The 23,833-nt window shown below is 44.4% G+C and overlaps 1 protein-coding gene across 4 annotated transcripts in view; it reads left to right on the top strand.

The window, feature by feature from the left end:
• Positions 1 to 23,833, top strand: part of SUSD6 (sushi domain containing 6) — a 105,135-nt gene that overhangs the window by 46,370 nt on the left and 34,932 nt on the right. For 3 of the 4 annotated variants that reach the window (XM_017859606.1, XM_017859607.1, XM_017859608.1), the window contains exon 2: positions 738 to 938. In XM_017859606.1, coding sequence (XP_017715095.1) covers positions 818 to 938 — 121 coding nt within the window. In that variant the 5' untranslated portion in view covers positions 738 to 817. Of the gene's footprint in view, positions 1 to 375; positions 513 to 737; positions 939 to 23,833 lie in introns of those variants that run through there. The other variant, XM_017859609.1, reaches the window with a different exon arrangement.

The raw sequence follows: 23,833 nt of genomic DNA, 5'->3' as shown, positions 1-23,833 counted from the left end.
CTCCCTCCCCACTCCCATCCCCCCACTGGTTCCTACTTTTCTGAAGTCTTTGTCTGAACTAGAGTGGGTAGGTGGTAGGACTATTTAGCAATTACAGCCCATTCTCCATGCCTACCCCGCCCCATCTTTTTCGGGGACAGCCAACAGAATGTGATCACAGGTGTGCTGGGTGAGCCTTGATTAATTAGTCAATTTTTGAGATTCACGGCTGTCGAGTCAGATCCTCCGGCTCATCAGCCTTTGGCAGTTTAGCCAGCAGGCTGGGGCCCTCAGCTCCCACTGCTGCATTCCTTCTCTAGGCGGTGTATTCTCTCTTTACGACACGTGTTCTCTCTCTCTTTTTTTCCTTTTGGTTAGTTGAACTTGTTCTGAATCCAGGTGGCAAAGGCAAAGCCTGACTTGGGTGTAGCAGCTCTGTGTCAATAGCCGCCTCTCTGCTGGAGCCTCCAGGCAGGCGGTGGGGCAGAACTGGGCAATTTCTGAAAGCCCTGCTGTGCCTGACCAACATCCAGGTGAGACAGAGCTCACCTTCTGGCTTCTGCACGCTGCAGGCCTTGTTTCCCCAGGGAGGAGTTGAAAAGCCACCTCTGTTCTTGCCTCTCCTGGCAGCAGGGATTCAGTTGCTAGAATTCTTTCAACTTTGTGTGTGATTATGACTTCCTTACCAAAGTGGCTGCTTTTGACTAACTTATGGTTGAAGTTTTCAGTTTATCTATGTCCTTGTTTGTTTGTTACAGGTGAATCGGCTCCCGGCCAACTTTAGGATTCTTCTGGATTTTAAATTTTTTCTTTTTAAAAAAACTTGGACGGATAAAAGATGTGCCATGGCAGGATAGCACCAAAGAGCACCTCAGTGTTTGCCGTGGCCTCCGTGGGACATGGAGTGTTCCTTCCTCTGGTGATCCTTTGCACCCTGCTTGGAGACGGACTTGCTTCCGGTAAGTCCTGACCTGCCTTCTGTGTGTGGGTGGGAAAATATTTAATACCATTGTTTCTCTCGAAGACTAGGACAGGGGACTCTCCTCCTGGCAGGCAGTTTCAGGGAGAGCAGAGGGTGGAGGGCTTTTGTGCTGTGGTAAATATAGCAGGGAGCCAGTCCTTCTGGGGCCTAATGAGTCAGCTAGAGGAGGGATGTGTGGCAGCCTGCTGGTGGTAACCTTGTCAACCCTCCCCGCCAGCCATAATCATCATCAGGAGGACAAAGGTGTAGGGTTCAGAGCATGATATGCAGGTTAAGGGGGCAGACTTTGGAATCAGACTGCCTGTGTTCAGTGCTCATTCTCACTACTTGCTTGCCCTGTGACTCTGAACAAGTTATTTTACTGCTGCAAGCCTCTGTTTCCTCAGCTGCAGAATGGGATAATAATAGTACCTACTTCATTGGGTGGATGTGAAGATTGAGGTAATAAGTATGTAACGGTTGTTAGCTCTCTTTTGTTCGTTCGTCATTCTGTGCTTTTTCTCAGAATTAGTTGAAGTATTACAATTTAGTGAAAATAAGACCTGGTCACTGACACTACAAATGTTGTGATCTTGGGCAAGTGAATTAACCATCCTGGGGCTCAGTTTTTCCTTCTGTCAGATGAATGGGTCTACCTGGAATAACATTTAAAGTCACTTCCTTGACCCTCAGTAAATGCTTTCATGATTCTAAGGACTTTGCGATTGAAGATGGTGAGCTGGACGGGCCCTAGCAGGGACTAGAAATGCACCATTGAGCCTGTTTGTTTGTTTGTTTTGAGACAGAGTCTCACCCTGTCGCCCAGGCTGGAGTACAGTGGCACAATCTTGGCTCACTGCAACCTCTGCCTCCCGGCTTCCAGTGATTCTCCTGCCCCAGCCTCCTGAGTAGCTGGGACTACAGGCATGTGCCACCACACCCAGCTAATATTTTTAATATTTAGTAAAGATGGGGTTTCACCATGTTGGCCAGGCTGGTCTTGAATTCCTGACCTCAGGTGACCCACCCGTACCCACCTTGGCCTCCCAAAGTGTTGGGATTACAGGCGTGAGCCACGTGCTCGGCCCATTGAACCTTTTTGTGTTTGTACAGCCCTTGTTGCCTTCAACAGTGCTCCAGAGACCCTTCTAGGTAGTCTTTGTGTGGTCTTCTACACAAAATGTTCTTTTAGAAAGGCTGTATTTGGGTGTGTACAGTAGGCCTCTGGGTGGTGTGCTACAACCTACCTCTGTGTCTGCGAGTTCCAGAATCATCATTGAACTCACCAGTACTGGTGTTCCTACTGGACTTTATTAGAAGCACATACATGGCAGTTTCCTTGGCCAGTGCTTCCTGGAGAGGGATCTCAGAACTAGATCCTGGAAGGGGACTTTGGTGGGGACAGTAGGGGAGTGGTATATTGTGGCTGTAGAGCCTCCACAGTTTGGTGCTGCTTCTTTCATTCTCTGTCAGCTCCCACCACCCACTTACCCAATGTAAACAGATAATGGCACGGTCTCAGCTAATCTTTTTTTTTTTTTTTTTTCCTGAATTGTTGGAAGAAACAATTATAGATTTTTTTGTTCCATTGTAGCCTTCTCCACTACCAACATATAGATTTGCCTTTCCTTCCACCCCATTCTGACACTTAACCTAAATCTTTTCTCCCTAGTTATGAGGAACTCCTGGCACAATCCGGGGGGCCATAATGATTGGGACCCCACAATGTGGCCATCAAGGTTATATGAGGTTTCAAAGGAAGAGAAGACCAGGCTGCACCAATGTGCAACAAAATGAAGCACAGCTTCCTTTCATAGGGTCACCCCAAAACCAGAGGAAGCCTTTAGAAGTGCTAGTTGCAGAACCGCAGAGTGTGGTGACTTTTTTATTCACCAGTGTGTCTTTAGAGCAGAAGTTGGCATACTGGCCCACAGGCCAAATCCTACCTGCCATCTGCTTTTGTAGAGCTTTGTAGTTAACTGTTTATATTTTTAAATGGTTGGAAAAATCAGAAAGATATTTCATGACTTGTAAAAATGTATATGAAACTTAAATTTCAATGTCTATAAAGTTTTATTGGAACACAGCAGTGCTCATTCATGTATGTATTGTCTATGGCTGCTTTTATGCTACAGTGGCAGAGTTGAGTAGTTGTGACAAAGACCATGTGGTCTGAAAAGCCTAAAATGTTGGGGCTTTAGAATATTTAGGTCTTTGTAAAAGAGGTTCTCCCCCAGCCCAGAACAAATGGTGCTCCATAAGTGTGCACGTGAATGGAATGACTGTCAGAGCAGGAAGTAAAGGAAGGACTAGTCAGAACCAGCTTGGGCCTCAGAGAACTGTGCCCTTGCTGCCCAGAGTCTCACAGCTAATGGTAGGGCCAAGACCTAACCTGGTGCCTGGCGTACCACCGTGACCTGCTTCTTCCAAGGCTCCTCTAAGGAAACTGCCCTGGCATATGGTATTAGTGGCAGAACGTCTGCCTTAAGTATCTGAAGCCTCTTGAGTGTCATTAAGCTATCCTACTTACCCCTACCCTCCCTTTTGTTGGCTGCATCCCTCCCATTCCCCACCTCATTTTCCAACTACCCACACCTTCCCAACTTCCCACTCCAGGTCCGAAATCAATTATCAGGTTCCATACTGGCTGGATAAAGGGATTATTATTTTCCACTGTGGAAAAATGTGTCTGTTTATAGTGTGGGCTCAGACCAGGATGGGAAAGTTGGCTCTGTTGTTTTCTTTCCCCTCCCCCACCTGCAAAGAATGCTCCCTCCCTGCCACCCCAACCTCCAAGTCTTTTCTACCCCCCATAAAACATGTGTACTGGCAGGGGAAAGGGGTTCACCTTTGCTTAGATCCAGTGTACCAAGTTGCTACCAATGTTTTTCCCTTTCTTTGGAGTGGCTTCTAGGGGAGGAGGTACCCTTTCTAGGCCTGAAACCCAAAGCACACCTGTATGGCCGTGCCTGCCATAAGCAGCATGCCAAGCAGGCTTGTCCAGAAACCAGGATCTCAGATACTCTGAAGCCGAGGAAATGCAGTTTAGTTAAGGAAAAGCCTCTTTTCCTCTTCTTGTGTTTCTTTTTTCTTTTTCTTTTTATTTATTTATTTTAGAGATGAGGTCTTACTCTGTTGCTAGGCTGGAGTGCAGTGGTACAATCATAGCTCACTGCAGCCTTGATCTCCCAGACTCAAGCAGTCCTTCCACCTCAGCCTCCTGAGTAGCTGGGACATAGGCGTGCACCACCATGCCCAGCTAATAAAAAAAATGTTTTTTTTATGTTGCCCGGGCTGATCTCAAACTCCTGGGCTGAAGTGATCCTCTCCCCTCTACCTTCCAAAGTGCTGGGATTATAGGTGTGAACCACTGTGCCTGGCCTTCTTCTTGCATTTCTTAGCTGTTCTTATAGCTGCTCCTGAACACCCACCTCAGAGACGTTTTTAAATGGGTGCTTATAAAATATACAGCCTTGCTATCCAGTGGGCTGTAGTAGACCCTGGCTATATGCGTGTGTACATGCACATTCACGACTCTGAGAATCCCATAAGACATAGATAAGTGGGCATCCTCTGGAGACAATTTGTCTGCATCATCTCTGGTTGTAGATACCACAGTCATCATAATCTATATCATCTCATCAAGTATCACAGTTTTGATCACAATCTAAGGTAGAAAGAATCATGTATGAAGAGGTACTTCAGAGTTCTGGAGTAAAATTACATCGTGTTTAAAGTTCAGTTTCCATACTGGTTTCTTTCATCCACAGCTCGAGATTTGCAGTTATAGCAGAAAAGGTGTTAGAGAGGCATTGGGTCCAGCTTTCGCTTGGCCATTCCTTTAAATGGGGAGAATTACTGAAAAGTTTCCTTTTTAAGAGTGGCAAAAGGAAGCATATCTTATTCTTCACACCTAGTCACACCATGCAGTGGATAGACCAGAATTAAAATCTATGCACATGCTACCCAATTTGCCTTTCTTGGACTAGGTAGAATTAAGATCTCTTCTCTGTAGCAGCCTTTCTCAGGTCTCCAAGTCTTTCATTTTACCTGTAGTCTTAAGAAACTTCCTGTATGACCTGAGGCAAATCACATGACCTCTTTGTGTCTTTTGCAAAACAGAAACAATAATCCTTAAGAATGTTAAGTTGATGTTGTGTAGACTAATAAAAATGATTGGAAGGCTCTTGGCATATTAAATGAAGTATGTGATGTAATTCCCAAATAACAACAACAGAATTGGTATGTGACCTACTGTTGAGTCACGAGATGCAGTAGACTTTTTATGCAGATGATATTATTTACTGTCATTGAAACACAAAACTTAAGGTGCAAAGTACTGTTTGAGTTGGGGATAAGAGATTTTTGGAGCAGTTATCAAATTTGACCAGTGAGGAGGGATTAATTTACTTCAGGAATCCCCACTGCCTTCAGAAAGCTCATATTTGCATAGCTTGATCTCAACCCAACTGGCTTGCTGACTCATAAAAAGTTTTTGTTTGCACTCTCTTTCTTTCCTGAGCTTATTTACTAAACAAAGTCAGTATTTTACTTGTTTCTGATTTTTTTACCCTTAAAACGTTGCCATGACATGTTAGGCCATGTTAAACATCACACAATCACCTAAAACAATTTTAGAATAGCAAGGAAAACAGCCATCTGCATTTGTACATGACAGAAAGCCAGGCAGTTAGTTTTCGTTGAAAATGGAAAATGTTGAGAACTAGGTTCTCTGGGAGATGACTTGACTTTGGCCTGTAGCAGAGAGATGTTGGCAGGTGGCCCTGGCTCACCTCATCTCGGAAGGACCCTGGAGTCAGAGATAATGTACACTGAGTTGAGAGGAGAAGACAAATGGGAAACTAATGTGTATAGAGCATCAATTATGTGTCAGGCTCTGTTATCATTCCAGGCAGATGTGCAATCATTTAATAAAAGAGAAACTGAGCCAGAGAGAGGTTCGATAACTTGTTCAGAGACTGATGATTTTAAGTGGTGGGGCTGACTGGGATTTGTGCTCAGTATGTCTGACTCTTGCCCATGGTCTTTTCTGGGAGCCCCACTACCTGTGCTGAGTGACAGGCTTCACTGAGACCTGTTTTTTGTATTTCCTGATTGAAGTGCTCAGATCAGCCTCCAGAAAATTATTCTGATGGAGGAAGAAAGAGACCATGTTTTCTCCTGATGGATAAAAAGGATACAGGAGTCATCTCTGGGTTACCATGTTTCCCTCTGTGGTTGTTTCTTTTTGACTCCGTTGCCCAGGCTGGAGTGAAGTGGCGCGATCTCGGCTCACTGCAAGCTCCGCCTCCCGGGTTCACATCATCTTCCTGCCTCAGCTTCCCGAGTAGCTGAGACCACAGGCGCCCACCACCACACCCAGCTAATTTTTTTGTGTTTTTCAGTGGAGATGGGTTTTCACCGTGTTAGCCAGAATGGTCTCAATCTCCTGACCTCGTGATCTGCCTGCCTCAGCCTCCCAAAGTGCTGGGATTACAGGCGTGAGACACCGCACCCGGCCCTCTGTGATTGATTGTTTCTGTTCTCATCTACTGTGGCTCTTGGTTGTTTGGTTCCAGTTTAGGCACAAGGTTTGCCAAGGTGGTTCTATTCTTGGAAAGGAACAATAGGGACCATAGCAAACAGTTCCCAAAACATCCGCAAAGCATCTTCCTGTCAGCTGCAAACCCTGTTGATGGAAGGGATGTAATCTCTCCATGGTGTAATTACCTGTGACTATAAAAAAACTTAGGGATTGTGGTGGGAGGCTGGATGGATCATTATAGTTCTTGTTGATCCCTAGTGTCATGAAAAGGCATTGATAAATTACCCTCTGCACACTAATTGTTGTGCCATGTTGACAATACATGGTACCACCCTTGCATTGTAACTTTCTAATAAAAGAAACCGAGAGTCCACATAACTGGGTTTCTGTTGGGTTAAAGCCCTCATTAAACACAGATTCCATCTGCTGAGCAATGGTACCCCACTACCCTGCTAACTTGCTAGCTTAGAGGTTATTCTTCTTACCTACCTGACTTTCTGCAAAAGAGGGGCACGGGGTGCTAATAAAACAATTAGGGTTAGCACTCGGAGTCTTCAGTGATTCTAGGTAGGTTTCCAGATGAACACCTCTCACCGCTTCTTACCCACTGGAAGAGTCCGGTGCATCACTTGGGAGTGGGAGCCTGCAGAGGGTGTGAGGAGCCCTTCCATTCCAGGTGGCCTGTGCTGGTGTGCCTGGCTGCCTGGACTGAGGTCAGATCAGGAGAGACCTTGGTCTGCCTCAGATTTAGCTTTGGGGCCCAGAGGGACAGAAACGTTTAGAGACAACCTTTCCGTGTGCAATGTGGATGAAGAGTGCCCTGGCTACTGACTTCTTTCCAGCTCTGTTCATTGACCTCATCTTAAGCTAATTTAACACATGAAAATCCGAATTCACTGGAAGATGAGGGTGTGACTTTAACTTTTTTTTTTCTGAGACAGGGTTTCGCTCAATTGCCCAGGCTGGAGTGCAGTGGCACTGTCACAGCTCACTGCAGCCTCTGCCTCCTGGGTTCAAGTGATCCTCCCACCTCACCGCCTCAGCCTGAGTAGCTGGGACTATAGGCGTGCATCACCACACCTGGCTAATTTTTTTTAAAGTATTTTTTGTAGAGATGGGTTTTGCTGGGTTTGCCCAGGCTGGTCTTGAACTCCTGGGCTCAATCGATCTACCCGCTTTGGCCTCCCAAAGTGCTGAGATTACAGGCATTAGCCACTGCACCCGACTGACTATAACTTTTAGGATTGTCGCTAGGATTTCTTCACATAGCTGTCTCTTATGAGGTGGAGGGGGATTCAATTCATGTACACCCCTCAAAATAGTAAATACCACCTGCAGCTCTCATGGAGCCACTGAGGTCATGAGTATAGCTCAGTATTATATCTAGCTACCATTATGCTTCAACTCTTCACCTTGTTTTTTGGAATGACTGCATAGTCTGATGAAAAGCATGTACTCTAGAGTCAGATTGTCTGGGTTGAATACTGCCTGTATGCTTTGCTACTTTTGTTGTCTTGTATAATTTTTGTGACTTCACTGTCTGTGTTTCACCAGAAAGGGGATGATAATGTCTACTTTATAAGATTGTAGTGGGGATCAAATAAGATAGTATATGTAAGGCATTTGGAACATTGCTGGGTACACAGATAAATATTCCCATATTGGAAGATCAGATCCTAGCACCAATTGATATCATTCCACACTTCTGGTTTTATGACGCCACAGCTGCTTGGGTGGCAGACTCAGGGTTGGAACGTGCTCCCCGTTTCTTCCGTATCTCTTGGATTCTGTTTGATTCAATTCAGTGCTTACTGAGTAGAGTTAGATCCTTGATAATTCATGAGGTTTTCTGAGTCCCTAAATTCTCAAGTAACACATGTTGGTTTTCCATACATGAAGACGAGTAGCAAAGAGTGGTAAATGCCCTTCTGAGATGTTGGTGCTGGAGTGAGATCAGCTAAGTGATCTCACTGTGAACTGTTTGTTCTCTTCAGGGAGGCTGCCTTGTTGGTATTTCAGAGCTGATGTTCCTCAGGGATGCTACTTGTTAGGAACATTTGGAGTCACTTTTGAAACCTTACATATTAAATATGAGAATGCCAAGGTTCTGTTCTTTTAAAGACATTTTTTATTTAATCAGCACAGTGATGTGATTGAAAGGTTGCATTTTACATGATACCAAAATGCAACTGGGAGAATATAACATTAGAATTAAAAAATAAGAAATATCTTTCCCATTTGGTAGTCCTTTTGCCTCCTCTTGCTTTTCTTAGCTATATTGGTATTTCTTTTAGGAGCCCCTTTCTACCTAGATTTATTGGCATCCCTGGTGATGGAGATTTTTTTCTTGTTTAACTTCTTTGACTTATTAGCTTTGCCAGTAACCAAATCTCTTAAAGGAGAATTGTTTAGTCATCCAAAATTCTGGGAAGTAGTGCAGGGAAGGTAAACAGATTCTCTTCAAGATTTCTTGGCCAAGTTTTTTTTCTTTTTTTTTCATTCTTTTTAAATCACAAAAGTATTCTTGGTATTTCTGTGGGGAGGGGCACAAAATGTGTTTCAGGAAGTTATGACCAAGTAAAAACAGGTCTGTAAAATAATTCTGCTTCATCCTTCGTTATTCTGAGTAACAAGTGACACTCTATGAAATACAAAGGGCTTGATCAATTCTTCCCATGTAGTAGACACATGTCTCCTTGGGAGAGGGTGGGACCTTTGTGTTTATTGTCACTGGCTTGGGTTCTGATGGTTCAGCCTTGTTGACACTGGCTATGGTAAGAGGCACCAGAGAATGTCATTGGGATTGTTGCACACTAGACTATGACTGAGTGGATGTGAGGATCAGCCTGTCAGTGTTTCCTGAGCACCGGTCTAGGCACAGAGAGGTTTGGTGGCAGATGGGAGAAAAGTCTTGGATTTCTCTTCTTCCCAGTTAATCTGATTATGATCCAGAGGCTGGATTGCAAAGGACCCAGTGGAGTCTTGAGCCAGTGCAGCCCCACTAAGGCTCCTTGATAACTATGCATGGTTGCTCATGATTTCTTTTCTTTTTTTTTTTTTTTTTAGACGGAGTCTCGCTATATCACCCAGGCTGGAGTGCAGTGGTGTGATCTCAGCTTACTGCAAGCTCCGCCTCCTGGGTTCACACCATTCTCCTGCCTCAGCCTCCGGAGTAGCTGGGACTACAGGCGCTTGCCTCCATGCCTGGCTAATTTTTTTTTGTATTTTTAGTAGAGATGGGATTTCACCGTGTTAGCCCGGATGGTCTCGATCTCCTGACCTCTTGATCTGCCCACCTCAGCCTCCGAAGGTGCTGGGATTACAGGCATGAGCCACTGCGCCCAGCGGTTGCTCACAGTTTATGATTAGCGGCCCATGAAGTTAGCTGGAGTCCTTCAGTAGGCTGTGTGGCTATCTGCTTTATACCTCTCACACACCTCTCTGAGCTTTGATATCTATACTTACTGCTTTCAGTTTTATTTCTTCGTTTTTGCTCTTTGTTCTTGATTCTTGTTCTTTGTTCTTGATTCCGGATGTGTTTGCATATAAGCTCATTGAACACAGAGACAAAATCTTTTGTATGTTGCTCCTTTGCTACAACCAGGCCAGTGATCATCCCAGTAGATCCAACACACACATCGTGGGAAAGGTACTCCATAGGTGGGTTTACCCAGTAGGACGATCCAGAATCATGGCTTGTCCTCCATGTGAGGAAAGCAGGAGCAAGTCCAGGGATCTGTGAGCAGTAGCAGTGTGTGGGGGCTCCCCACTGAGTGATGATTCCTCATAGTCCCCAGCCATCTGGGGGAGGAAGTGGAGAAGCATGTGAAAGTGTCTTCATGCCTCAGGGATGCAGGTGATGGGGCTCTTCTGTGGAGAAGAGAGGGCCCAAGCAACTGCCTAGAAGAGTACATTGCAGAGTGTGCTACCTTATAGCTTGGGTGAGGATTTTGAACCCAGTGTGGATCCTGTTAGGTGATGAAGAGTTACATAGTTTGAAAATATGTCCCGAGCCGGGCGCAGTGGCTCACGCCTGTAATCCCAGCAGCACTATGGGAGGCCAAGGCGGGTGTATCATTTGAGGTCAGGAGTTCGAGACCAGCCCAGCCAACGTGGTGAAACCCCATCTCCACTAAAAACACAAAAATCATCCGGGTGTGGTGATGCACACCTGTAATCCCAACTACTCGGGAGGCTGAGGCAAGAGAATCGCTTGAACCTGGGAGGTGGAGGTTGCAGTGAGCCAAGATCGTGCCACTGCACTCCAGCTTGGGCAACAAGAGCAAGAATTCATCTCAAAAAAAAGGAAAAGAAAGAAAGTATACCCCTGCCAAATCTCATGCTAAATTGTAATTGCCAGTGTTGGAGGTGGGGCTTGGTGGGAGGTATTTGGATCATGGGAGCAGATTCCTCATGAATGGCTTGGGCCATCCCCTTGATGGTGAGCTCTCACTCTGAGTTCACGTGAGATCTGGTGGTTTAAAATATGTGGCACCCCTCCCTACCCCACTTTTTTCCTTTCATTCTCATTCTCACCATGTGATGTGCCTGTTCCCCCTTTGCCTTCCACCACGATTGAAAGCTTCTTGAGGCCACCCCAGAAGCACATGCCACTCTGCTTCCTGTACAGCTTACAGAACCATGAGCCAGTTAAAAAAATATATATCTTTTAAAATAAATTACCCAGTCTCAAGTATTTTTCTTTTCTTTTTTGAGATAGAGTCTCGCTTTGTCGCCAGGCTGGAGTACAGTGGTGCGATCTTGGCTCACTGCAACCTCCATCTCCGGGTTCAAATGATTCTCCTGCCTCAACCCCCCAAGTAGCTGGGATTACAGGCGTATGCCACCATGCCTGGCTAATTTTTGTATTTTTAATAGAGACGGAGTTTCACCATGTTGGCCAGGATGGTCTCAATCTCTTGACCTTGTGATCCAACTGCCTTGGCCTCCCGAAGTGCTGGGATTACAGACCTCAGCCAGCGCTCCCGGCCTCAAGTATTTCTTTATAGCAGAGTAAGAATTGCCTAATTGAAGGAGGAAGGAAAGGCAGGCTTTCATTACCAGTGGGAAGTGAAGATAAGGAGGAATGTATATGAAAATCTTGCTGGCTGTAAACATATCCTGACATTAGAGAGGGGCTCGGGAAGTGCCACTTGGGTGGGTTTGGCTTCACTTTCTTACCTACTGCCTTTGCAGCCACAGCTTTCTCTACCTCTACATCTGTTTCAAAAGATCAAGGATAAGGGACAGCTCCTTCTCCTCGAAACATTAGCACCTTCAAGCTTATTCTCACCCTGTTCTTCCTGTGGCTGGAATTCTACCTCCTGCCTTTTCCTCCCATACTCCTCTTTATCCTTCAAGGTCCTACTCAGCTTTTTCTGTGGAACATCACCCATCTCTCTTACCACTAGAATTAATAGGGTCTGAAGGAAGGAGAGTGGGCTTTGAGTGTATTTATTGAATGGAATTAACAAGAGCTCCTTGTCTTAGTTCTTTCTTTGGGAGGATGTCAGACAGGTTTTCCTAGGAGCAGGATTCCAACTCTTAGAATCTTGACTGACTTTGATTTGATGGGATTGGCCAGCTTGTTATGACCTCTGGGAATTGCAGCTTTGGGAAACTTGAACCCTTTGTTCTATACATTATGGTACATGAACGCTATAGACTTGCTCCAAACCCTAACGACCCTGAGTTTGTAGGGTTGCTGTGGGGTCGATTGGGTTTCGTATTTTCATGACCGTTAACTCCTTTAGCAAGTATGTGTTGACATAAGGTGGGCAGGAGCTGTGTAATGCCACAGAGGGCTTTCTGGGGACAAGGTACTAGGCTGGATCTTGACAGAAGTTAATCATATGTAGTAAGCCTGTGAGAGGAGGGCAGCAGCAGCCAGGAACTGTGCTCTGCACTGGAGGAATGCAGAGCTTGTGGTTTAGCACTCTGATTTATTCCACCAGTACTCGTTGAGCTCCTGCTGAATGCCAAGACTGTGCCAGCTACTGGAAATAGAACAATTCCATGTGATACATGCTATAATCAGGGAAGTCACTGCACTACACAGTGCATTAGGGGGTCTCCTGACTCAGTTTGAGTTGGTCATGGAAGGCTTTTCTGAGGGAGAGAAGTCTGCACTGAGATCTAAAGGCAAGTAGGAGTTAATGGGTAGGGGAAGACAAGGTGGCATAGTCAGGTGAAGAAGACAGTCTCTTGGGCCAGACACGCTGGTTTGAATCCTAGTTCTGCCAGTAGTGTGTCATTTTAAGCAAGTTTCTTGAACTCTACGTCTCTCAGTTCTTCATATCTGTAAAATTGGGATGATAACATACATACCATATAGGGTTGTGGTGAAGATGAAATGTTGCTGTTATCATCATCATGGTTGTTAAAATGTGGCACTTGCCAGTGGCAGGTACAGCCTGCTGTTGCGGGGAGTCTGGAGGGAGGAGAGGAAGAGAGTCTGCTCTGTTCATCTCAGCACTTCCTTTCCTTGGAACTTCCCAAGGTTTGAATCCAATATACTGTATTCCCTAAACTGATTTGTTTCTTGCCCTGTGGATGAAAGAGTGGTCTCTTTTCACTCTGGTGGAGTGTGTTCAGTAGCTGTAGTTTCAAAAAAGAAAAAGTCTAACCTTAGCCTGAGAATTTGGGGATTTAGGTTGAGCACACCAAAAGCACAGTTTGAGGAAGCACCCAGAGAGGACTGAGATGCTGCTAGTGGAGGCAGGTGCCTGTCCTGGTTGAATTGTCAGAATTGTGGAGGAAGAGAAGGAGGAAGAGAAACAAGCTCTCCTGGAGTATCCTAGGGATCAAAGAGTTAAAGAAAAAACAAACACTAGTTAATGAATCAAGAAGTTGAATGAGTCTAAACAGGAAAGGAAAGAGGGTTGGAAGGAGGATGTTAATTTTAGGTACAACTTGTGGGAGAGGATTGGGGATGAGAAGAATAGCAGTGGGCACCTAGTTGCCCATGAGACAGGAAGTGATGGGCTAGGTGAGGCTGCCCTTCTGGTCTGAGGGGAGAGGTCACTCAGGACAGGCCACAGGAGATGCTTCTTGACCCTCGTCACCTGGCCTCAGCTCAGCCAACTTGTAGGAGGCATGTCTGACAAAGGCTCCTTATTTCAGCAAGTCTGATGCACCGTGTGGGGTCCCATGTGGGTCTTAACTGGCGTCACAAATTCCATGGGGAGGCTGGAGGGTGTCAGAGGTTCTTAATTGCTTGGGGAAGGGAGAAGAGTGGAGGAGCAGCTGGCGTCTGGGCCCTTCAGATGTATTCCAGGATTTGTCATCTTGGATCAGGCTGGGGTAATTGGAGAAGTTGGGGTGAGGACTGTCTGTGATTTGATGTGTTCGAGGGTGCAGAGAACTATTGTGACTTCCAGCAGAGATGTGTCTCAGGTTTCTTAGACTGGCTTTCAACAAAGGAACCCTTTCTTGGTGCTATTGTTCTCAATACCTTGTTGTTAGGCAGTTTAGAGGCTTTGCCATTCAACTGACTCCTCTCCTTGGCATTCAGAAAATCTGTCACCAGTAACGCAGACCCTGGCCTTGTAGAAATAGTTAAGATTGTGAATAATAGGATTAAGTGAGATAATATATGTAAAAGTCCTGGGTAAACAATAAAAGTCTATTCCAATGGAAAGGATTATTATAATACTATTTTTTCAGTCAGCATCTCTCTTCTGAATTGCTCAGAGCACTTCGTTAACGCTAACTGGTTAATCCACCATCCATCCCTGGTTGGAGGCTGCCATTTAATAGCCTCCCTTTGTATGCGAGATCAAACACAAGTTTCCAACAAACCCCCACATCTTGAGCTTGAAGCCCAAACCTGTGGAATCTAAATCTAAAGCTTGGCCTTCTAAATGTGATAAGGCGTCATTCCTGGGAATAAAGAAGGTGAAAAGAGAAAGGAGGGATCATTACAAATTTTTTTTTTTTCGTGAATAACTGGTCATGTCAGACAAGGCTGTCATAGTCAGGATTTTGAGTGACCTAGAAGTCAGTCATTCATTTTCCTCTGAGAAGCCAGAGTTCCTGCTGGAAATGAAACTTGATAGGAGCTGGAGAAGCAGAAGGCTAAGAAGAGCAGCTTTGGGACAAAGAACAGGGAAGCAGAGAGGGGGCTGGCAGATTTCTTAATTCTGTTCTATTAGACTGTGGTGGAAGTACTTGAGATGCCAGGTTCTGCATCACAGTGCTGACTGCCTGGCACATGCCAGTGGAAACACATTCTCTCCTCTGGTGTGTACCAGGAAGTGTCAGGGGGACCCACAACAGGTGCTTGGTGTATTCTGCAGGTCTCATGTTGAAACTTCACAGACCCACCTGAGTGTCCTGCTCAGACCAGTTTTGCTGCAGACCAAGTATTGCAGTCCAGTTTGGCAGGGTGGGATCTGGGCAGATCAGCCTTAGGCCAATTCTTCAGTCAAGGAAAGGCCTAGGTGCATTGGTCCACCTGTGTCCCTTCCAAAGGCTGGTCTCACCAGCCTAGAACTGGTGTGGAAAGGTCCTGTTTTGTTCATAGTACTAGGTGAGGCCATTCAGAGTCATCAGGACCTTTTTCCAAGCTTGTGCTTCCCTGCCTCTGGTCAAGGCTTAAAGGACAGTTCCATCCTCACCTTTTGTACTCTCATGCACAAAGTCTTGAACCCTGGGAGCAGGAGAAGGATATACTGAGTTGGGAAGCCCCTCCTTCCTCCAGTGGCAGATGTGTGGGCTCCCAAGTTTGAAACTCTAGAGGTCATTCAGGTGTGCCAGTGAAGAGGCACATACTCATGAGAGAACCAACAGGCTGGACCTTGGAGGTTATTTGCACTAGTGAGTTTCAAATTTGAGCTAGCGTCAGATTCCTCTAGAGGGCTTGTTCAACAGAGATTGCTGGGTCCCATCCCCAGAGTTTCTGGTTCAGTCGGTCTGGGATGTGGTTTTAAAAGTTCTCTAAAGAAGAACTTGGTGGACATGGAGCAGCAGCTGCTGCTGGTCTGAAGACCACACTTTGAGAACCACCAGTTTGTACTTGGACTGAAAAAAACCTGTCTGACTCTTTTCGGAGCAAATTTTGCTGAGGTGAGGACAGAGGGGTGGAGAAATCTTGAACCCACTAGGGAGACAAGTGGCCCTCTCAGAAATAGGCTACTACAGGTGGGCCAACCTATAAAACTGAGAAGAGGTTAAGGGAGGATGCCTTCAGATGTATCTCTTCTCCAGGCTGGTCTGGTCCTTGCATACTACCCTATGGAAAGGAGCCAGACCTGGTGAACCCCGGTGCTGGGTCACTTTCATTTCCTATTCTGCCCCCTGAGGCAGCAGTGAGTTCTAAAAGTCTGCAGTTTTGGATGCCTTTCCTCAGTCTGGGCTCTGCGGTATGAAGAATGGGACCCTGAGCTGGGGTCCTGGGCATTGGCCCTAGCACCGCCTCTCATGAACAGTAACTGAAGGCACCTCATGTTACTCAAGGGTAATGTGAGTGTGGACTAGTTCTCTGGTGCCTTTTGTGCTCTGATACTCTGGATTCTCTAATGCTTTACCCTGACAGCTTCCTCCTCAGGGTCAGGAACTTCTGCTGGCTTGTTAACCTGTTTTTTATTTTTCTGTGTACGAGAACTTCTGTTGATCAGAATCCCATCCAGAGACTGGCTCACCAAAAGTGAAACTAGAGACAAGTTTAGGAATTGGAGAGAATAACTTTTCTTTTTGGAGTCATTGTCACCTGCACTTGTGCTGCTGCCATAACACCTACCTGCAGAGAGAGTGACTTAGCATCACTGTTGTGCCTGCTCATTTCACCCCACTGCCAGCTTCACAGGCTGTCTGATCAGCTCTGGTTTCCAGGGTGCTCAGGATTGTTATTTGACATTCCCCATTGCCTGGCACAGTGTGTGGCTCATCGTAGGCCTGTGTGTGTGCTTATTGGATGTATGGAATAAGGGGTTGTATCCAGCTACCTCTTCTTTTCTTAATTTTCTTCCTTCTTCTTGACTTGGTACAGTTGTCTTCCTTTGCCCTCCTCCCTTCCATCCTTCCTCCCTGCTTCCTTTGTACCCATTTTTACTCCTCAGCACTCTGGCAGAGCTAGCATGTACGTTGAGTGCTTTGGGGGTTAAAGGATACACAAGACAATCATAAAAGACCCTATGCAAGCCATCTGTGTGAGGGGTTCCTCCAGAGCTCCCCGCTCTTCCTCCCTCCTTCTGTCTTCTGCCCACTTTGTCTAGGGTAGCTGTGAGTGTTTTCACTGTCCTAGGGGAATTTGCTGTTCTTCAGATTGAGTTTGACCCCGTTTTCAGCCTTTATTTCCCACTGGAGCCTGCTAGTGTTTGTATTGGCAAGCCAGAAGACTCCTGGCTTGGAGAGAATTAGTACAGCCTGCCTCAGAACCATTGTCTGGCCCTGTCTTTTCAGCCTCTATCTGAAGGGGCAAAACAAATATTTTTCAGCCTTGGTTAATTGTTACTTAGTCCCTCTGATCCAGCCTGGGCAACTTTCAGGTAGCTCAGGCACTGACTAGCCTGAAGTCTCTGTTGAAACGGGGACAGATTAAAGTTGATTTGATTCATTTGAAGTAAAATCAGCAGGCTTTTGATGATTTCATTAATTTCCTCCCTTCTGAACACCCTCCTGTTAGCAGTAATTGGAAACCCTGACTCTGTTTCTCATTTCCCCCCACCACTCTGCTTTAATCTGAGACAGCTGGAGACTGCACTCAGCTTTTTCATTTACTGGAAGAATGGTTTGAAGATGGTTTTAATGACTGGCTTTGACACTATTTCCAGAAGCTAAGACTGTTGCTCTGCTTAAGTTCACACCCACCTGGGGGCCTCAGTTTTGCTCACCTTGCTCCTATAAAGCTGCTTAGTTCTTGGTGTGCAGGTGGAAGAGGGTCCCCATGAGAATTCTTTTTATCCCAGGCAGTATATATGCAAGCTTTTCATTACTCATTTTCATCACTCAACATTTACAGACTGCCTGGGGTGTGTGCCAGGCACTGTCCTAGTAACTGAGTGTGTTCCCAGCACCTCCTCCTGTACCTGGTGGAAGTCCAGAGGCCTAGGTAGGTGAGATTCCAGCAGGGTGGTGGCTAAACTCAAACCTTGGGAACTGTGGTCTCTGGGGCTTTTTTTCTGTATGTGTTTTTATAGTTGCAACTCCAGTTTCTGTGCTTTTTTTTTTTTTCTTGGCCCTAAAGAGGAATAAATAATATGGACCACCTCTTGATATCAGAGAAATAACAGATAGCAATAGCTGTAAAACAGCTAATCACTAGTGGAAGTTGACAAGATGTACAAACACTTCCTTGTATATCATGTCATATTGTTATCCTCACAGTAAACCTGTCACAGCCAGTGAAGGACAAAGCCGGGATTCAACCTAGGTCTTCCCATTACAAATCAAATACTTTTTTTTTATTATTGTTATTTTTAGAGATGGGGTTTCACTGTGTTGTCCAGGCTGGTCTCGAACTCCTGGCATGATGCCATTCTCCCACCTGAGTGGCTGGGATTACACGTGGGAGGCACCATGCCTGGCTCTGCTTTTTGTACTGTGTTGTTTTATTTGATGGTTTTGTTTTGTTTTTAATGCTGACTTCCTATGCCATTGTCTTTAGTAAGACTTCAACCACTTAAGTGTTAAGAACCATTATGTATGCATTGGGTCTTGTGCAAGGAAATCAGGGTCTCACAATCTAATTGGGGGAAAAAGATAAGACAAGAATTCATCTTAGTTCCCCTTGAATGATTCAGGTACTGAATGCTTTTAGAAAGAAGAGAATTAACCCTGATGTCTGCCTAGGGAGGCTTCCAGAAGAGCCAAGACTTGAATTGGGCATGGTGGAAAGGCAATCCTCAAACCAGGGGAGAGCTGAGAAGGAGTTTTGGTTCCTATCTGACTACCTCAGACTCTGGGATACAAAGAAGGTGGTGAGGTTTGTTTCCTTCTTCAGACTTAGAAAACCAGTATCCTCTGGGATGATGCTCCTCCAACTTTACTGTGCTTTTTCTTTGTTTTTTTTTTTTTTTTTTTTTTCTTTTGAGACAGGGTCTTGCTCTGTTTCCCAGATTGGAGTGTGGTGGGCAATCACGGCTCATTGCAGCCTCCACCTCCTGGGCTAAAGCAGTCTCCGCACCGCAGCCTTCTGAGTAGCTGGGACTACAGGTGCATGCCACCATGCCTGGCTAATGTTTTAATTTTTTTTTTAATTGTTTTTTTAGAGATGACATCTTACTGTGTTGCCCAGGTCGGTCTTGAACTCCTAGGTTCAAGCAATCCTCATGCCTCGGCCTCCCAGAGTGCTGGGATTATAGGCGTGAGCCACTGCCCACGGCCTTTACTGTGCTTTTAAAATGAGATTCCCATATATTTTGCCCACAAAGAACCATTCAGTAGAACTCTGTACAGCCCAGCAATCTGCATTCTTTAAAAGTTTGCTAATAATGTAAAACAGTTTCCCAGCCTCTCAATTCTCCTGCCTGAAGAGAAGAACCCAAAGGTATAGATTTCATGTGTTCCTTTCTGGAGGCAGAAACTGTTTGGTCAATCAGCTGCCCCCATCGTTGTGTTGCAGGTGGTGAGGTGGCTCAGGCTTTGAGAAACACCGTAACCCAAGGGTGTTCTGGTGCCCTTAGTGTTGCAGAGAGCATTAGGAACCGAGGACCTAGGTTTTGATACCATAGAGGTCCTACTTGATGAGAAGGGGACTTAGAGCGTTTAGGATAAAACCAAGGAGGAATGGGGACAGTGGATAATAAATGGTGTAAGTTAAGTTGACTCTGACAGCACCTGGGTCAGTCTGTCTGTCAGCTTGATTTGAACGCAGGTGGGGACACCCACTGAGTCTGAGTACCTTTGAAACAAAGTTCTGGCCTTGCTCAGAGTTGCTCATGTTACTTTGTTAAGAAAAGTGTTTTTACAGATCCTGTTTGGTAGCTTAGCTTTCAGATGACTATTTTGCAGAGGGGAGTGGGTGGGGTGGGTGGCGGCAGCAGAGACAGCTGCATGGTCAATCAGTGGGTGAGTAGAAACAGGTCTGCCAGAAGATTTAGCAGTCTTGGTGAATCTAATGATTTATTTCTGTATTTTATGACCGTGTACCTAGGATGGTTGTAAAGATTAGAAAACAATCACAAAGTTACCAAATACCCTATTAAGAAGTGATATGCCTTAGGTTGGAGGCATTATAAAAATACTATAGGTGAAAAGAATTAACATTTATAAACATGTCATGTGTTCCACTGTAAACTTAAAAAAATAGAGACAAGTGTAATCACACATGGATACTTGCCTCCCAGATTTAATATTTTGCCATACTTGCTTCAGACCTTTTCCTTGAGATGACCAGTATCCTAAGTTGATGTGCATCATTCCAACCATTTCTGTTTTTAGATACTTAAACATGTATTCGTAAGCAATACATAATATTGTTTTATGTGTTTAAAAATGTGCAGCGCATTTGGTGTTCCTGCTTCAATGGTGTTTGGATGGAACAGATCCAGGGATTTTCTTGGGGGAAAAAAAAAGTATGTAACCTTCCATAGCATACTTTTTTCACTCAACATTGCTTTTGACATTTGGCTATGTTAGTACATTTCCTTTACCTGCAGTATAGCATTCCATTGTGTTAATGTAAGTGTATATTACATATTGTAACATTACAATAATTTATAATTATGTATAATTATATAAATGTAACTATTGATTACAAATTATAGTTGTAAATTATAAGTTGCAATTATTTACAATGATGATATGTAACAGTATAATTGTATTAATAATAAAATATTTATAACCATTCTCTCACTGATGGATCTATGGGCGGCTCCAGTTTTTCACTGTTAAAAACAATGCTGCGGCTGGGCATGATGGCTCACACCTGTAATCCCAGCACTTTGGGAGGCTGAGGTGGGCAGATCTCTTGGGCCCAGGAGTGAGACCAGCCTGGCCAACATGGTGAAACCCTGTCTCTACAACAAATACAAAAATTAGCAAGGTGTAGTGGCACATGCCTTTAATCCCAGCTCTTCAGGAGGGTGAGGTGAGAGGGTCACTTAAGTCCCAGAGGCCAAGGTTGCAGTGAGCCATGAACGCACCACTGCACTCCAGCCTGGGCAACAGAGCAAGACCCTATCCCAGAAAAAGAAAAAGAGTTAATAGAAGAAAAAAAGTTGTTTAAAAAAACAATGCTGCAAGGAACATCCTTGTACATGTGTCCTAAGCGTGTTGTGCGGAATTTCTCTGGTACCTACACCTGGCAGAAGAGTTGCTGGGTTGTTGGAAATGTACAACTTCAACTTTCTGCATATTGTTCTTCACAGTAGTTGTACCAATTTACACCACTACTGATGTATAGGAAAATTCTTGTATCTCCATATGCTTTACAACAACTGGTATTGTTAGGTGTTAATTTTTACCAGTTTGATGGACATGAAATGGAATCTCCTTATGGCTTTAATTTTGCATTTCCTTGATTATCTTCTCCCAATTTGTAGATTTTTTAAACTTTTCTTATGGCAGTGGTTCTCAAGGACCTTTGAGATCCTTTTAGGGGATTGACAGGGTTGAAACTAATTTCATATTAAGATGCTATATTACATACTAAGATCTTGTTTGCCTTTTTTGCACTCATTGTTTCATGAGTGAATAATTGAGTTTACAAAAGCTATGTGGCATGTGTTGTGATCATCGATGCTAACATCTGTGGGTTTATTGTTTTAAAATGAATTATAAATATTTAAATTTTTTAGTTCTATTTTCAAATATGGTAATATTGATAGATGTAACACAAAAATTCTTTGGGCATTCTCAATAAGTTTTAGTAGTATAAAGCAAGCTTGTTCAACCCACGGGCCATGGGCTGCATGCGGCCAAACACAAATTCATAAACTTTCGTAAAATATTATGAGTTTATTTTGCTTTTTTTTTTTAAGCTCATCAGCTATTGTTAGTGTTAGTGTATTTCATGTGTGGCCCAAGACAATTCTTCTCTCAGTGTGGCCCAGGGAAGCCGAAAGATTGAACACCCCTGGTGTAAAGGAACCTGAAAGCAAAGAGTTTGAGAATCACTATTACTTTACTATGTCGATTAAAAAAAATTTTTTTTCCTTTCTGGTATGTTTCTTGTTTAAGAAATTATTTTCTGTCCAAATTCATAAAGATGGGCTTTTGTATTTTCTTGTAGAAGTTTTGGAATGTATTTTTGTGGGCAGTGTCTGCCAATTCCCAGGCCCTTCAGCCACTAGGAATAGTTTTTAATTTTATGCCTTCTCCGAAACACTTATATGGCCTGAATGGAACATCTTCCCTATCTGAATATAATTTTTTGGGAAGGCAGTATGTGGGGATAGGGATTTAGCCGCCTTCTGCACATCCCTTTTGTTCAAGAGCGCCTCCTAGCATTTTGCAGAGTACAGCAGTCTCTCCTTGAGAATGGTGTACACTCTCATTTTGGATCCTTGGGTTCACTGATTTAGCAGAACCCACAAGCGACAGGGATTCTGGAAGCAAAATCCCTCTCTGCACTCCCTAACCTCCATGCCCCAGTTTCCACTGGATACTTGAGTTTCTGTCGAGGCACCAGTGCCCTTACTCCTGGTTGTGTTTGTGCTGGGGTGGGAAGGTGTGTCGGCAGCTAGCTCGTTAACTGTAGTCAAGAATATAAACAATGGCCTCCTCTAAGAAAAAAAAATTACATTGCTGACATCCAGGGCTCCATCATCTCTCACCAGGCTCTTACTGGTTTTCCTGTCTCCAGTGTCTTTCTCACCCCTCTCCCCACAAATCTGTTTTCTACACTGCCAGAGTAACTCACAGAATCTCATACTTGGCATGATGCTACTTCTCCTCTTAAAAGAAAACAAACTCAGGGACCCATAAGACTTATGGTAAGGTCCATTCTTCTAGCAATGTAACCCTCATCTGTGCTTTCAGCTTTCTTGCCAGCCTCTTCTGTATCCTATCCTCTGTCCTGGAATCTCACCAGGCATCTCATTTTTATTCATTTTCCTAGTATGCTGTGTGGCCTTGCTTATGCTGTTCCCTCCAACTCAAGTGTTGTTCCCCCTTTGTCTGCTGGGGGAGATCTTTTTTGTCTCTCAGACCCTACAAAACTCAACAAGTATGAATTCTGAGAAGATGATTCCTTTAGTCTTCCCACTGATAGCCTTTCAGTCAAAATGAAGACTCAGCAAAATTATCTTGGTCTTTGTTGCACTTGTCGCTTTATTAGGAGAAGGCTGATACGTCTCCATCCCTTCCCCAAAAGTTTCTTACCCATAAATTTTGTTTACAGAGTTGGCCCCAGTGGTTTTGCAGCCTGATTCTTCAGTAGCTACAAAAAAGGAAGATGCCTTTTTTGTGATTAAGAGCTGATGTTGATATCCTAATAAATTGTCTTCTAGTATGCCTTGCCTACAGGGAGGGAATACACTGAACAGTCTGATGGCAACACCTAGTCTCTCACCCTTCGCTACCACCAATTCACTTATTGTACATTTTGAAAAAGTAGTACATTGACATCTGTCATTTTTTAAATGGTACATGAAATACATGTATGCATTAATGCTGTCTGCAGAAAGGTCCTGCTCAGGAAAAGAATTCTGGATGGTACTGTTTTTCCCATTTAGCCACACCTAGCCTCCTGCCTCCCCTTTAGCAGCCTAAAAAAATAAAACTTCCTAAACCCTGGACATCTGTTAGACATGCAAATTAAGCAGATTAACATTTATTTTCTGAAAGAGCTTTATAGCAGAAATCCACATGGATGTGGAGATAAGGGGGCTCCTGCTTGGAAGACTGCTGACATAAGTGGCCTGCAATAAGAGGGTTGAGGTGGGCCAGAGAAGGGGAGGGCCCCATAGAGGGATCTGAAGTGGGAGACTTTGATTGCAAATCTTCATGTCATTGTTAACATCTGAAAGAGTTGACTTTCTTTGGCAACTTTTTTATAGCCCTTTCATTAGTTATTGAGAATGATTGCTATAAAGGTAGGGAAAGTAAGATAATAAAATGGGGGAAAAATTATTTCCCTGGCTCACATTGCTGTGATCAGTGCAAAGGTAGGATTGGATCTGTTGCATGCTGCCTTTTAGTCTGTTGCAAACAGGCTAGGTGGGTATGAATTCTCAAGTTCATGAAAAGGGCTTACAGCTAAAGAAGTGAGGTCTGAGCACTCACAAATGCTGGGTTACTGTGTTAAACACTGTGTTAAATGTTATTGAAAAATATGTTTTCATATGGACATGGATCAGAGAGAAGTTTCCTTTGTGGGTGATGCTTGTCTTGTTACTTGAAGAGTACTGCTAATGTTGCTGTAATGTTTGATTAGTAGTAGTTTGAGAAATGAAATATGGGCCTGG

This window comes from Rhinopithecus bieti, unplaced genomic scaffold, assembly GCF_001698545.2.
Source record: "Rhinopithecus bieti isolate Rb0 unplaced genomic scaffold, ASM169854v2 scaffold_51230, whole genome shotgun sequence".
Lineage (NCBI taxonomy): Eukaryota > Metazoa > Chordata > Mammalia > Primates > Cercopithecidae > Rhinopithecus > Rhinopithecus bieti.
Note: the sequence above shows the minus strand (reverse complement) of the source record. Positions and strands in the feature narration are given on the sequence as shown.